We start from the raw sequence: 12,017 nt of genomic DNA on the forward strand, positions 1-12,017 counted from the left end.
TAATGAATTAATTTATTATTATTATTATTATTAATTATTCTTACAAAAAAATTGGTATGCCGACTATTGGAACATACCATACCGACAATTGGCAAGTGGTTCCGACTACTGGTAAAAAAGCATTGTTTTAATAAAACTACAAATTTATGAAATTTAATAAAATGTTATTAAAACATTATTTATTGTTGCAAAAACTATAAAAAATTTCGAATCTGAATAAATTAACTTTTAATAATTGAAAAGTTCCACTCAGAATGGTGAGCGATTAAAAATGCGAAAATCCTAAAAGTGCCGACTACTGGTACACTTACCCTAAATTCCGATCAATTTCATATTCATATCAGGGTTCAGGTTGAGAGAGGCATATTTACGCATGGCAAGTTGTAAGGAATCGCTGATTTGTGTCTCAAGTTATGACATATAAAAGTATTGAAAATTGTGACCCTTTGTGGGTGAGGTACCAGAAGGGGTTCGCAGATATATGCCATTTATATCGCTTTCTTTGGGCGTCTGGTTTATCAACAGCTTGAACCGTATGTGGGGAGATACCAGAAGAAAAAGTCCGATCTCTACCACCTTTATAAGAGATCTTGCATTGATGGAAATATTGAGATGTACCAAGTCTTAATGGACTCGGATGTAAATTTCGCGTTTTATGAGCTTCATGAATATTAACAATTTTAAGCCTTTATGGGGGAATTACCAGAAGTAGTCGACCGTTATATTCCATCTTTACAACAGATATTGTGTTAATAGAAATAATGGGATGTGTGAAATAAGAGAACCTAATGCTTATTTCGGATTTTATTAACGTTTTGGTTATTCAAAATTTTGACCCTTTGTGTGGGAGGTACCAGAAGCAGTGGGTTAATAAAAATATTGGAATGAGAAAATTCGAAGACAATCGGACACTTACATCACATTTTATAAGAGTTGTAATTATTCAAAATTTGGATCCTTTGTGGGGGAGGTACTTGATGAAGTGGACCGATGTTATCCATCTATGCACCTGAACTAGAACGGACGCAAATATTAGGATTTGTAAAGTTTAAACAAAACCGGATTATTGCTTCTCTTTCTGTGCAGAAAATATTTTCTTGAAAATGTCGGCCTGTTGTGGGGGTGGTACCAGAAGGAGTGGACCGATATATTCCATCTTAACACCAGACCTTGGGTTAACATAAATATTGGGATGTGTGAAATTCGTAGACAATTAGACTCTTACATCACATTTTATAGGAGTTATAATTATTCAAAATTTTTACCCTTTGTGGGGGAAGTACTTGATGAAGTGGACCGATATTATCCATTTTTGTACCTGACCTAGAACTTACGCAAATATTAGGATTTGTAAAGTTGGAGCAAAATCGGATTATTGCTTAACTTTCTGTGCAGAAAAGATTTTTTCTTGAAAATGTCGGCCTTTTGTGGGGGAAGTACCAGAAGGAGTGGACCGATATTACCGATCTCCGAACTCAATCTACGTTTGACAAAAAGATTACGATGTACCAAGTTTGGACCAAATCGGATAATCCCTTCGAGAGAGACAGACAGACGGACGGCCGGATGAACGGAAATCGGTAGATCGACTCCAAATGTCCTGAAACGGATTTGGTCCAAAGAGACCTAGGGTCTAAAACCGCTATTTCGACTAGGCACCGCTATTTTGACCGTATCAAATTATATACATATTCTGATGCCACGGTCGATTAATACGAGCGGAGAGCGACCATCGGCTGTCATGGCGATCCATCACCATGGCGCTCACCCTGCATATGTTCCATCCGATTTTGCGTTTAAGTCCCTCACGTTCGTAATCTACATTCGACAACAATGATAGCTCTATAAGATATCTGGTACATCTTATAGAGCTCGGAATAGCTTTACCAAAAATGATAGAGATCGGCTTAGATTTGGATATAGGTCCCAAATATCCTTAATCCGATTTCAGGTTTATTGTGTAAATAATGGCTAATATCAACCCAAATGAAGTGCATTTCGGGACGTACTCGGCTTCGATATTTTTTTAATATAATCCTCCTCGAAGTGATATCATACACTCTTTTGCAATGTGGTTTGGTAAAAAAGATTAGAATGTCTCCATCAAATTTAACGAAAATCGATTGAGAATTGGATATGCCTCCCTAAAGCCAAATGTTCATAATTGGTATGATCTGCTTCAAATAAATTCTTTTTTTACGGAGGTCTACTAAATATGCAGAGGTGTAGAGATTCAAATAGTCAGCCCCGCCCGAATTTTGACTTTTCCTTACTGGTTTATTTGAAGTTTGACATAAGTCAACAAAAGTGTATATTAAGTTTATAAATCGCTTAGAAACCATACTTGATCTTGCACGGAAATTTAGAACTGATATGTAATAGCCACTTTACAGATAACCAGTTTTAGAAACTGTAAGAATCCACTAATTTTGGAATTTTTTTTCGATATCGTACAGTAAAAATCGGCTATCGTGGTAAATACTTCTACACTGTTGGAGTTCTGGAACAAACCAATAATCTTTTTAATTCGGTAAGTCAAATTTTAATCGATAACATAAAATGCATTTTTCTCAGTACTGATTTTTTAAGATGCGACACTCTTTGTGTAAATATGCGATGTACAGGTTATGCCACGCCTTATTAAAAATAATATCTTCTGGTCTACTAAAAAAAGAGCTTGCTGGTTAAAAATATCTTCTAACTTTATTTATAAAGTTAAACTATCATTTGATAAGAAGGCGTCGTCCGATCTTCACATAAGTCCCTAAGTGTTTTTTCAATTTTTCTGACGGACAGACTACAATATCTGCACTCTAAATACTTAAAGAAAAACATCAAGTTGTACATTTTTTTGTTGAATACTTTTATTTGAGAATATTGTGTGTGGCGTATAAATTCGTTAAAAGCGTTGTAAATATAAGAGTATGGAGGCGATATAAGTGGGTCGGTAGGTCGCGTTATAAAACTTTCTGGGGAAAATTAAAAAAATTGGTTTTGCTTAATACATTAAAATCTATAAATTATATAATTTCAATACACGGACTTAGTTCAACCGCTAACATAGGTAATTATAAAAACCATTGTCTCTTAAATATTATATGGGAATATTAATATAATTTAGATAAAATTTATATAAGATTATACGGGTTTAAAAACTAAAAGCTTAATTAATTTCATTAAATCGCAATTTTTCAAAGCTAAGTTTTTCGTTTAGTCCATAGTTTAGTTCCGCTTTCGTCAAAAAGTTATGGGGATTCAATGGATATTCCAAAAATGTTTAACATGTCCTAAGTCCATAAAAAGTGCCATGGTCGTCATTACTAAAAAGGATAAAGGTGGGGTGTGTGTGTGTGTGTTCAATATGCAGCTACGTACAATCAGTCCAGGATGTTTAGAGTCACAAAACAAAAAGGTCAACACTACATGAAGGCGACGGGAAAACGAATCAACGCTGTTCTTTCATTCTTACTAGTTCTTCTACATATTCTCATCTCCAAAAAGAATTCGTTTTCTGTTTTCTTTTTCTATTTTTTGTGTAGATTTTTGTTTTTCTTCTTCATTGTCTTTCGTTTTATTTTAAAAATTATTGTGGCCATAGACCTGCTCCAAAACATCATAGAATTGTTTGGTTATATTGAACACACAATAGAGATGTCACATAAATAACACCAAGAATACGCAAGAGAACACCACCACAATGAAGGCTTCACGGCACGAGGTACCATCCCAGCCACATTCTAAGTCGGCCTTAAGCGACTGTTCGAAATGAAATGAAATGAAAGGAGAGTTAAAGTACGAATAAAAAGATCTAGTTACGTAGTCTGCTTACCTCCATCAATTGTTGTCCACCTTTGTTGTCACATCGTGTTTCTCTCAAATCATCATCGTGATCGTCACAGGTGTAACGGCCGTACACCTGGCACGGCGAATTCATGAATGTGCGGAACACAGTATCGGTCCAGGTTTGTGAAGAACAGATGTATTGACGACGTTTACGTTGCCAAAATTCCACCCATCTGAAAGTTGATAAAGAGAGTCAATATTATTGTGTCTTCTGTACATTTTACACATTATGTTAGAGTCATATGTAAACTGACCTTTCCACATAGTATGTTCCCAAAAAGTTATTAAACTAAAAAACGCTAACTATTCAATAAAGTATTTAATATTGATTGATATAATTGTACTATACAGGATGAGATGAAAAACTGCAACCTACTTCAGACTGACGTCATTTCTAAGCCACTCATCCGACAGCTGTTAAAATTATTCCAGTGACAGCTCATTATATTGTTTACAAGCGTACAAAAGCATTTTGGCGAGAATTTTCCAAAAAAAAAACAGTTATTCGTGATGGCATTCAAGCGTGATAGTGTGATTTCGTTACATTTGGGTGGAAAGCTACAAGTGGCTATCTTTAAGCATTTGAATGTGAATAAATATTTTGTATTTCGTACCATCGCTCGTTACCGTGATACTGATAGCGTAGCCCGACGTCAAGGAAGTGGACGGAAGAAAACAGCAACATCAGCAGAAATGGTTCGAAAGTGGTGAACTGCCGAATTTGGTTTTCTCCGATGAGAAAACATTCGTTGTCCACCAGTTTGTAAACAAACAAAAGAACGTGTTTACTTGCCAAAAAGGTCAACTGAAAATGTGCACCTTCGGTTGGCCACCAGAACTCAAGCGCCGGCCATGGGGATGGTATGGGCCGCCATAACAACCGATGATCGATCTCCGCTCGTATAAATCGACCGTGGCATCAGAATAAATGTCGAATATTATCGGGAAAATATTCTGGAGGATGTATTAAAACCTTGGGACGCAAACATTTTGATCGCAGACCTTGGACATCGCCACCCAAGAATGGTTACAAAATGAGGTTCCTCGCTTCATTTCCAGCGCACAATGGCCACCAAAATCAAAGTTGGCACTAAAAAACACCTAAGTGTCGATCACTTTAAGCAAGCGCTTCGCCGGGAATGGGCCGCAGAGCAACATTTGGGCAGCGTATGACAGTTTCATTGACCGTTTGAAGGCCATAATTCGTGCCAAAGTTGACCAATTCGAACCAATCTGGACTTTTTCTAAAATTTGATGCTATTTCCGGCTTTTTTTGCTTTAATTCAATAACATTTAAACAAAAAGTAAAAATTATAGCGTTTGACTTTGTTTCAGTTTTTTATGTCTCACCCTGTATCTTTGATTAGCATAAAATTCTAAGACGATTTAGCCCTGTCCGTCAGTCTGTTTTAATCACGCTAGAGTCAGAACGAATTAAGATAGGAAGCTAAAATTTTGCACAGATCTGTCTTTTGTCTACAGGCAGGCCACTTTCGAAGATAGACTATATCGGTCCATGACATCGAATAGCCTCCATATTACGGTACCCCCCGATATTCGGTATTTTAAGGAACTTAGGCACATTTTTCAATGGAATTGTCTGAAATTGTACACAAGGAGTTCCTTGTGGGTACTTTATACCTCGGCAGAGAATTATCTATATCGGTCCACGATATAGAATAGCCTCCATATTACGGTACCCCTCGATGTTCGGCATTTTAATGAACTTAGGCACATTTTTCAATGGAATTGTCTGAAAATCCACACAAGGAGTTCCTTGTGGGTACTTTATACCTCGGCAGAGAATTATCTATATCGGTCCGCGATATATGGATAGCCTCCATATTACGGTACCCCCCGATATTCGGTATTTTAATGAACTTAGGCACATTTTTCAATGGAATTGTCTGAAATTCTTCACAGGGGGTTCTTTGTGAGTACTTTACTCCCTGGAAGAGTACCTCCCTATATTCGATATTTTGATGATTTTAGCTACATTTTTCAATTGAATTGTCAAAACATCCATACTAGAAGTTCTTTCTAAGCACTTTACCCCCTGGAAGAGAAATGTCTATATAGGTCCACAATATCGTATAGCCCACAAACAACGGTACCTCCCTATGTTCGATATTTTGTAGATTTTGGCGTTATTATTCACCGGAGCTGTTTCAAATTTCATATTTAGAGTTTTAGAGCTATGACAGAAAATTGTCTATGCAGGTCCACGTTTCTCTTCGGCTTGTGCAGTAACATTTGTTTGTAAACAAACAAAATGCGAATTCGGCCCGACTTCTGTTCGAAAGTTTGCTAAAACTTCAGACTTTCATCCTTTGGTCAGACAACACGACAACCACTCCACACAACTTTCGGTCAGAAGTTGGACCGAGTTCCATCCGAAATCGTAAGTTGCTATCAACTTTCGTTTCGAGCTCGGACCGTTTGGTTCGCTGGGTTGTTTTTAATGTATTCTTACTTACCCCAAATCACAGTCACAATTCAAATCTGTATCCGACATTTTCAGATCCGTTAAGAATACACTGTTTGGTAGATATGGCACGGTCCCAGTATTTGGATTTGGTATTTTCTTCAGCATACGATTATTGTAACGAATATCCAAGGAGATATTACGCACTCTTCCCATGTTCTTGAAGAAATTCTTCGGTAACTCCATTAAGGATGTATTGAATAGTTGGATATATAAATAAGGAGACTGCATGCCCTGAAAATCAAATTAAAACCAGTAAAGAAAGTCTTAAAATCGGGCGGGGCCGACTTTATGATACCCTACACCACTTTGCTAGTTTAGTAGAGATCCACATAACAATTAAAAGTTTTTTATGGGAGAATACAATCATACACGCTATGATTATAATTATAATTTCAAGTTCAAAGGACTAAATATGCCGAAGCATTTGTGTCTTTTAAATTCAGAATTGTATAGCCCATTTGGTGCACAATTAATTTGAAATCGGATAAAGATATATATGGGAGCTATATCCAAATCTGAACCAATCTCGATAAAATTTGGCAAAGATATTTCTGAGCTGTTTTTGATATATTTACCTGAATATCGTTGCTACGGAGTGCATATTACGGTTGTAGGTAACAAATATAACAAATCGGATGAATAATATATATGGAAGCTATAGCTATATCTGAACCGATCTTCACCAAATTTGACATACTACCTTCTAGACTCAATTCGGTCGTAAGTGCCAAATTCCATCCCATTTTGACAAATATTAGACGTTTGGTGCACAATAAAAATTAAATAGGACGAAGTTATATATGGGAGCTATATCCAAATCTGAACCGATCTGGATAAAATTTAGCAAATGTATTTCTGAGCTGTATTTGATATATTTCCCCAAATATTGTTGTTGCAGAGTGCATATTACGGCGACGGTGGACAAAAATAACAAATCGGATGAACAATATATATGGGAGCTATAGCTATATCTGAATCGATTTCGATCAAATTTGGCATACATATTTTCAGGCCTAATTTGGGTGTATATGCAAAATTCTATACAATTCGGGCTGATATTACACGTTTGGTGCACAATAAAAGGCAAATCGGACGAAGATATATATGGGAGCTATATCTAAATTTTGACCGATTATCTCCAATTTCAATAGGGTTCGTCCTTGGGCCAAACAAAAGATCTTTGCAAAATTTCATCTGGATCGGGCAATAAATGCGACCTGTACTTTGTTTACAAAAATACATGGACAGACGGACGGACGGACGGACTTGCATAAATCGACTCAGAATGTGATTCTATGCAGATCGTCAAAAGGAACTATGGGTCTATCTCGTTTTCTTCTGCCTGTTACAAACAAATGAACAAAGACATAATACCCTGACCACCTTGTGGTGTAGGGTATAAAAATTACATATACAACAATTATTGGCCGGCCACCCACCCACCTTTAAAATATTCTCATTCAATGTGGAAAATTGTGGCCCACTAAATGTGATGTTTGTCAATTTCATTGGCAGATGTCCTTCCATTTCGCGCGATAAATCGGTGGGCATACCCATTTGTACGGTTTGCATTTCTTGATTTGGTCCCGAACCCTTTTTGATGATGCGTGTAAATGGTTGTGGTGCCTCAATCCATAGATCCCGTATATTGTGATGATTTCTCAGCAAATAGGGGATATTGAAATGTTCCAAATGCGAATATGCTGTCAACTTCAATTGACGCAAATGTGGCAATGCATCCAGGCAGCCATATTCGAAATAATGCAAACGGAAATTGGAAATGTCTAACATTTCCAAATCATCATTGACACCATCGAAACTGTTGTTGTTGAGCGATGAAATGGGATTGCCAGAGAGCATCAGTTTCCTAGAAAAACAAATAAAAATAAAATACAAAAGTTTTTAAATACAAAGTTGAATAACACCACTCACCTTAAATGCGGCAAATACTGTGTCATCAAGGGAACATTGGTCAAATCATTATTGGATAAATCCAACATTCTCAAATTGGACATATTATGGGCCAATTCTTGTGGTATCGATGGCAGTTCGTTGTAGCCCAAACGTATTTCGCGTAAATATCTCAAACGAATCTCCGGCACTGTGCTGAGCGAAACATTTTCCAAACCTAATTTGATTAGACTCGTCTCCAAACCCATAAAAGATTTATCCATAACTTTAAGATCGCGATTGTGTGACAAATCCAAAACGGCCAATTTGGGCATTGTTGCAAAGACGGCATCATCAATACGCAGCAAATAATTATACGAAATATCCAAGTAACGTAACGACTGGAAAAAGGCAACGAGAAAGAAAATTAAAAATCCCATAATAATTGGGTCTTGGAATTCAAATAAAATAAAAATAGTATAGAAGATTAGAAGTGTTACCCGATATTTATTCGGCTAACATGTGGGTTAAGTAGGATTTTGGTATTTATTACATATTTATTGATTTGGTTTTGATTTATTTTAGATTAGATGATGTTGGGGGGTGGTTGTTTGGTGGTTATTCGGTTTTTGGTTTTTTTATTTTAATATTCGACATTAAGGAATATGAAAAGAGAGATAGTAGAGTAGTAGTAACAGTAGTACAAGAAGTAGTAGTATATTGATAGTAGAAGTAGAAGAAATAGGTAGTCGATACTTAGGTGCATTTATTGTAGAAACAGTCTCCAACTCACTCTGAATTTATTGGACAGATCCATGCTGTGTATGGTCGATATGAAGTTATTGGATAGATGTAATTCACACAATGTTAGAGCTGCCAAGCTAGACAAAGACGAAGAGGGTATTTTCAGCAGCATATTATGGGATACATCCAACCTATGAAAGGGTAAGGGAATTACTTTTAATAGAAAATTAATTTTAAGATGAAGTTTTAAAAAATCAAGATTATTCCCCTACAGTAAATATACCTCTTCAGTCCTACATATTTTTACAGCGACATTTTTAATAGAGATAGTTTACTCACAAACATCCCTAGAACTTATTTTAGTGACAATCTAACAAAAACAAATTAAACAAGTAAGAAAAGGCTATAGTCGTGCAGGGCCGACTATGTTATACCCTACAACACTACAATAGGTTAGAAGCCTCCTTATGTTCAAATCCATATTGGAAGATTTCGCTTTTGAAATTAGGATTTTGACTAGGGACATTTGCCCAACATTTATGCACTCCGCCGGGCTGTTAGTTGATGTAGTCCATTTTACAGATAAATGGCTTCAATTGTGTGATCGGAAAAACATTTGTTTTTGGCTAATTTGAACCCCTAAAAAAAAAATTTTGCAATCATCTCCAAAAGCACGAAGCCCCTCTGTATCTCCAAATTTAGACTCATCTATATGATTTGCTTGTCTACAATATTTGGCTATATTTGTCAACGAAATCAGCATAAAAACGCCAGAAATTCGCCTTTTGTGTATTTCGGATATCGCCTGTAAGTAATGCTGGTATTTTTCACACAAAATTAATGGTCCATTGTACCCGTTGTCCTAACTCTAACTTTATGCGAGATTTCATGTCCTTTGGTTTCTATTTGTGACCTTTGTAACGGCTGCAAAATCAGGACCATTTTTAGTTGTTGGTCCATTTCAACCCCCTAATATATTGCGGACATCTTTGAAAACAATAGGCCTAGCCCATCTGAGCCTAACTCTACCCTTGTGAAAATTTTCGTGATGATCGGACTATATATGCAATACATATATAATATCCCCAATCTGTGTTGTAATGTGAAAAAATATTACAAAATATTATAAGTCAAATTGAAAAAATCGCATGCGATAAAAAATATGAAAAAATAAAAAATGTCACAAAATACTACAAAATCTATATTAACATCTTTATTGACATATGTTTCTGCGATTTTTTTTAGATATTATACTTTTATGTCAAGAGAGCATTCTAAATTGACAAAATTTGTCAAAATCGGTTCAGCCATTCTTGAGATATAAGCATTCTAACTAACATCCCTTCCTTTGTAGATACACATTGTATATATTTCGCTATATATAACCGATATATTTACTATCGGCATCTACGTAACGGTCCGAATTGACCTGTCTATTTGTGATTTCGCCGGGATTAAAAATATTCGCGGTTTAATGGAAAATTTGACTTTTATTTAACACAAATGTTGTGGTCTATTTCACCCACTAAATATACCCGATGACCATCAAAATTGGAGGGCATCTGCCGAGCCATAAGCTCTACCTCCATGCTAACTTCCACGTCGATTGGTCTATAATTGCGACCTGTAGAGCAACTGCAAAATCCGGAATTTTTTCAGTTTTTGGTCCATTTCAACCCCTAAATATTATGCGATTATCTCCAAAAGAAATAGGGTTCTATTCTGACCCTAGCCCCACCTCCATTCTAAATTTCGTGAAGATCGGGCCATAACTGCGACCTGTAGAGTGATTACAAATTAACATGGACAGACGGATAAACGGACGGACGGACATACATAGCTAGATCGACTCAGCTCGGCGAGATAGAAAGATCCATATATACTTTCCTTTTTTCAAATCTTTCCGTGATCTTGAAACGCTTTACAAATGTTTACGTGATAATGTAGTGATAATATAATTCATTGATATTTTTGCGTTTCATATATATTTATACAGCCATAACAAACAATCTTGCTATAACCATTAAAGTACTTAAAATTTCGGGTACTTTGGGGTTATACCAATAATCTTTTTAAAATATTGACTTCGACATTTTGGCTATATATGTTGACAAGAGTTTGTCAAACAGCAGAAAAATCTATTGCTATAAATCGGTGTTCTGGAGTCTCAGTAGGTAGCAACACACCCACTTGCCACATTGATCTTCCGAAGTTTAAACATTTTTTATACTTACTTCTCCATACCACCATTATAGAATAAATTATCCGGCAAGCCACGCAAATGATTATGAGAAAAGTCTACAACACGTAATGCTCGAATGGGTTTGAAAACTTCTTGAGGTATATCAGTCAAATGATTGTAATGGAAATAGATCAACTGGAAATGAAGATAACAGAAAACAGAAAAACACAATTATTTGCCAATGCAAATGAGGTGAAAATGAATGTATTAGTTGTTGTTGTCGTTATTCTACCTGCAATTCTTTGGTATTCTTAAAGGCATCAAAATCGATTTCACGTATATAATTATGTGAGATATCCAACCATTGCAAATGTGGCATATTACCAAAGACATCACGGGTGACATTCTAGATTTTGAAAAGAAGAAAATGGAGAGATGGACTTACATTATTTGAATAAATGTTATGAGAGAATAATGAGAGAAATATATTCTCTTAGATTTTTTTGTTTTGAAACTACTCACCATCAAGGCATTATAGCCCAAATGTAAATGTGTCAATGAACTTTCGGCGGGTCTAAAATATCCCGGATATATTATCGAGATATTGTTGTGTGATAAATCTAATATTTTTATGTTTGAATGATACATTGAGCCTGGAATGAGAAAAATATGTAGCAAATATGTGTTCTATTCTATCAATTTGTATGTGTATTCAAATTACCATGATCACCTCTACCGACCCATGATGAATTGTGCATTAACATTTTGATTTGATTATGACTAACATTTACATTTAAATTTGATAATGTCCCCACCTATTGGAGAGGGGTTATTAAAACATATATCCATAGCAATATTTGCATAATTTTG

The 12,017-nt window shown here is 35.8% G+C and overlaps 1 protein-coding gene across 2 annotated transcripts in view; it reads right to left on the minus strand.

Annotated features, from left to right (window-relative positions):
• Positions 1-2,839: 2,839 nt before the first annotated feature.
• The window catches only part of LOC101889961 (chaoptin), a 32,356-nt gene continuing 23,178 nt past the window's right edge, over positions 2,840-12,017 (minus strand). For both annotated transcript variants that reach the window (XM_059123867.1, XM_059123862.1), the window contains exons 12-21: positions 11,869-11,962; positions 11,670-11,800; positions 11,440-11,553; positions 11,200-11,342; positions 9,015-9,156; positions 8,264-8,622; positions 7,775-8,198; positions 6,321-6,562; positions 3,830-4,016; positions 2,840-3,756 (exon numbers count right to left, since the gene is read on the minus strand). In XM_059123867.1, coding sequence (XP_058979850.1) covers positions 3,655-3,756; positions 3,830-4,016; positions 6,321-6,562; positions 7,775-8,198; positions 8,264-8,622; positions 9,015-9,156; positions 11,200-11,342; positions 11,440-11,553; positions 11,670-11,800; positions 11,869-11,962 — 1,938 coding nt within the window. In that variant the 3' untranslated portion in view covers positions 2,840-3,654. The remainder of the gene's footprint in view (positions 3,757-3,829; positions 4,017-6,320; positions 6,563-7,774; positions 8,199-8,263; positions 8,623-9,014; positions 9,157-11,199; positions 11,343-11,439; positions 11,554-11,669; positions 11,801-11,868; positions 11,963-12,017) is intronic.

Source organism: Musca domestica, unplaced genomic scaffold, assembly GCF_030504385.1.
Source record: "Musca domestica strain aabys unplaced genomic scaffold, Musca_domestica.polishedcontigs.V.1.1 1, whole genome shotgun sequence".
NCBI classification, from domain to species: domain Eukaryota; kingdom Metazoa; phylum Arthropoda; class Insecta; order Diptera; family Muscidae; genus Musca; species Musca domestica.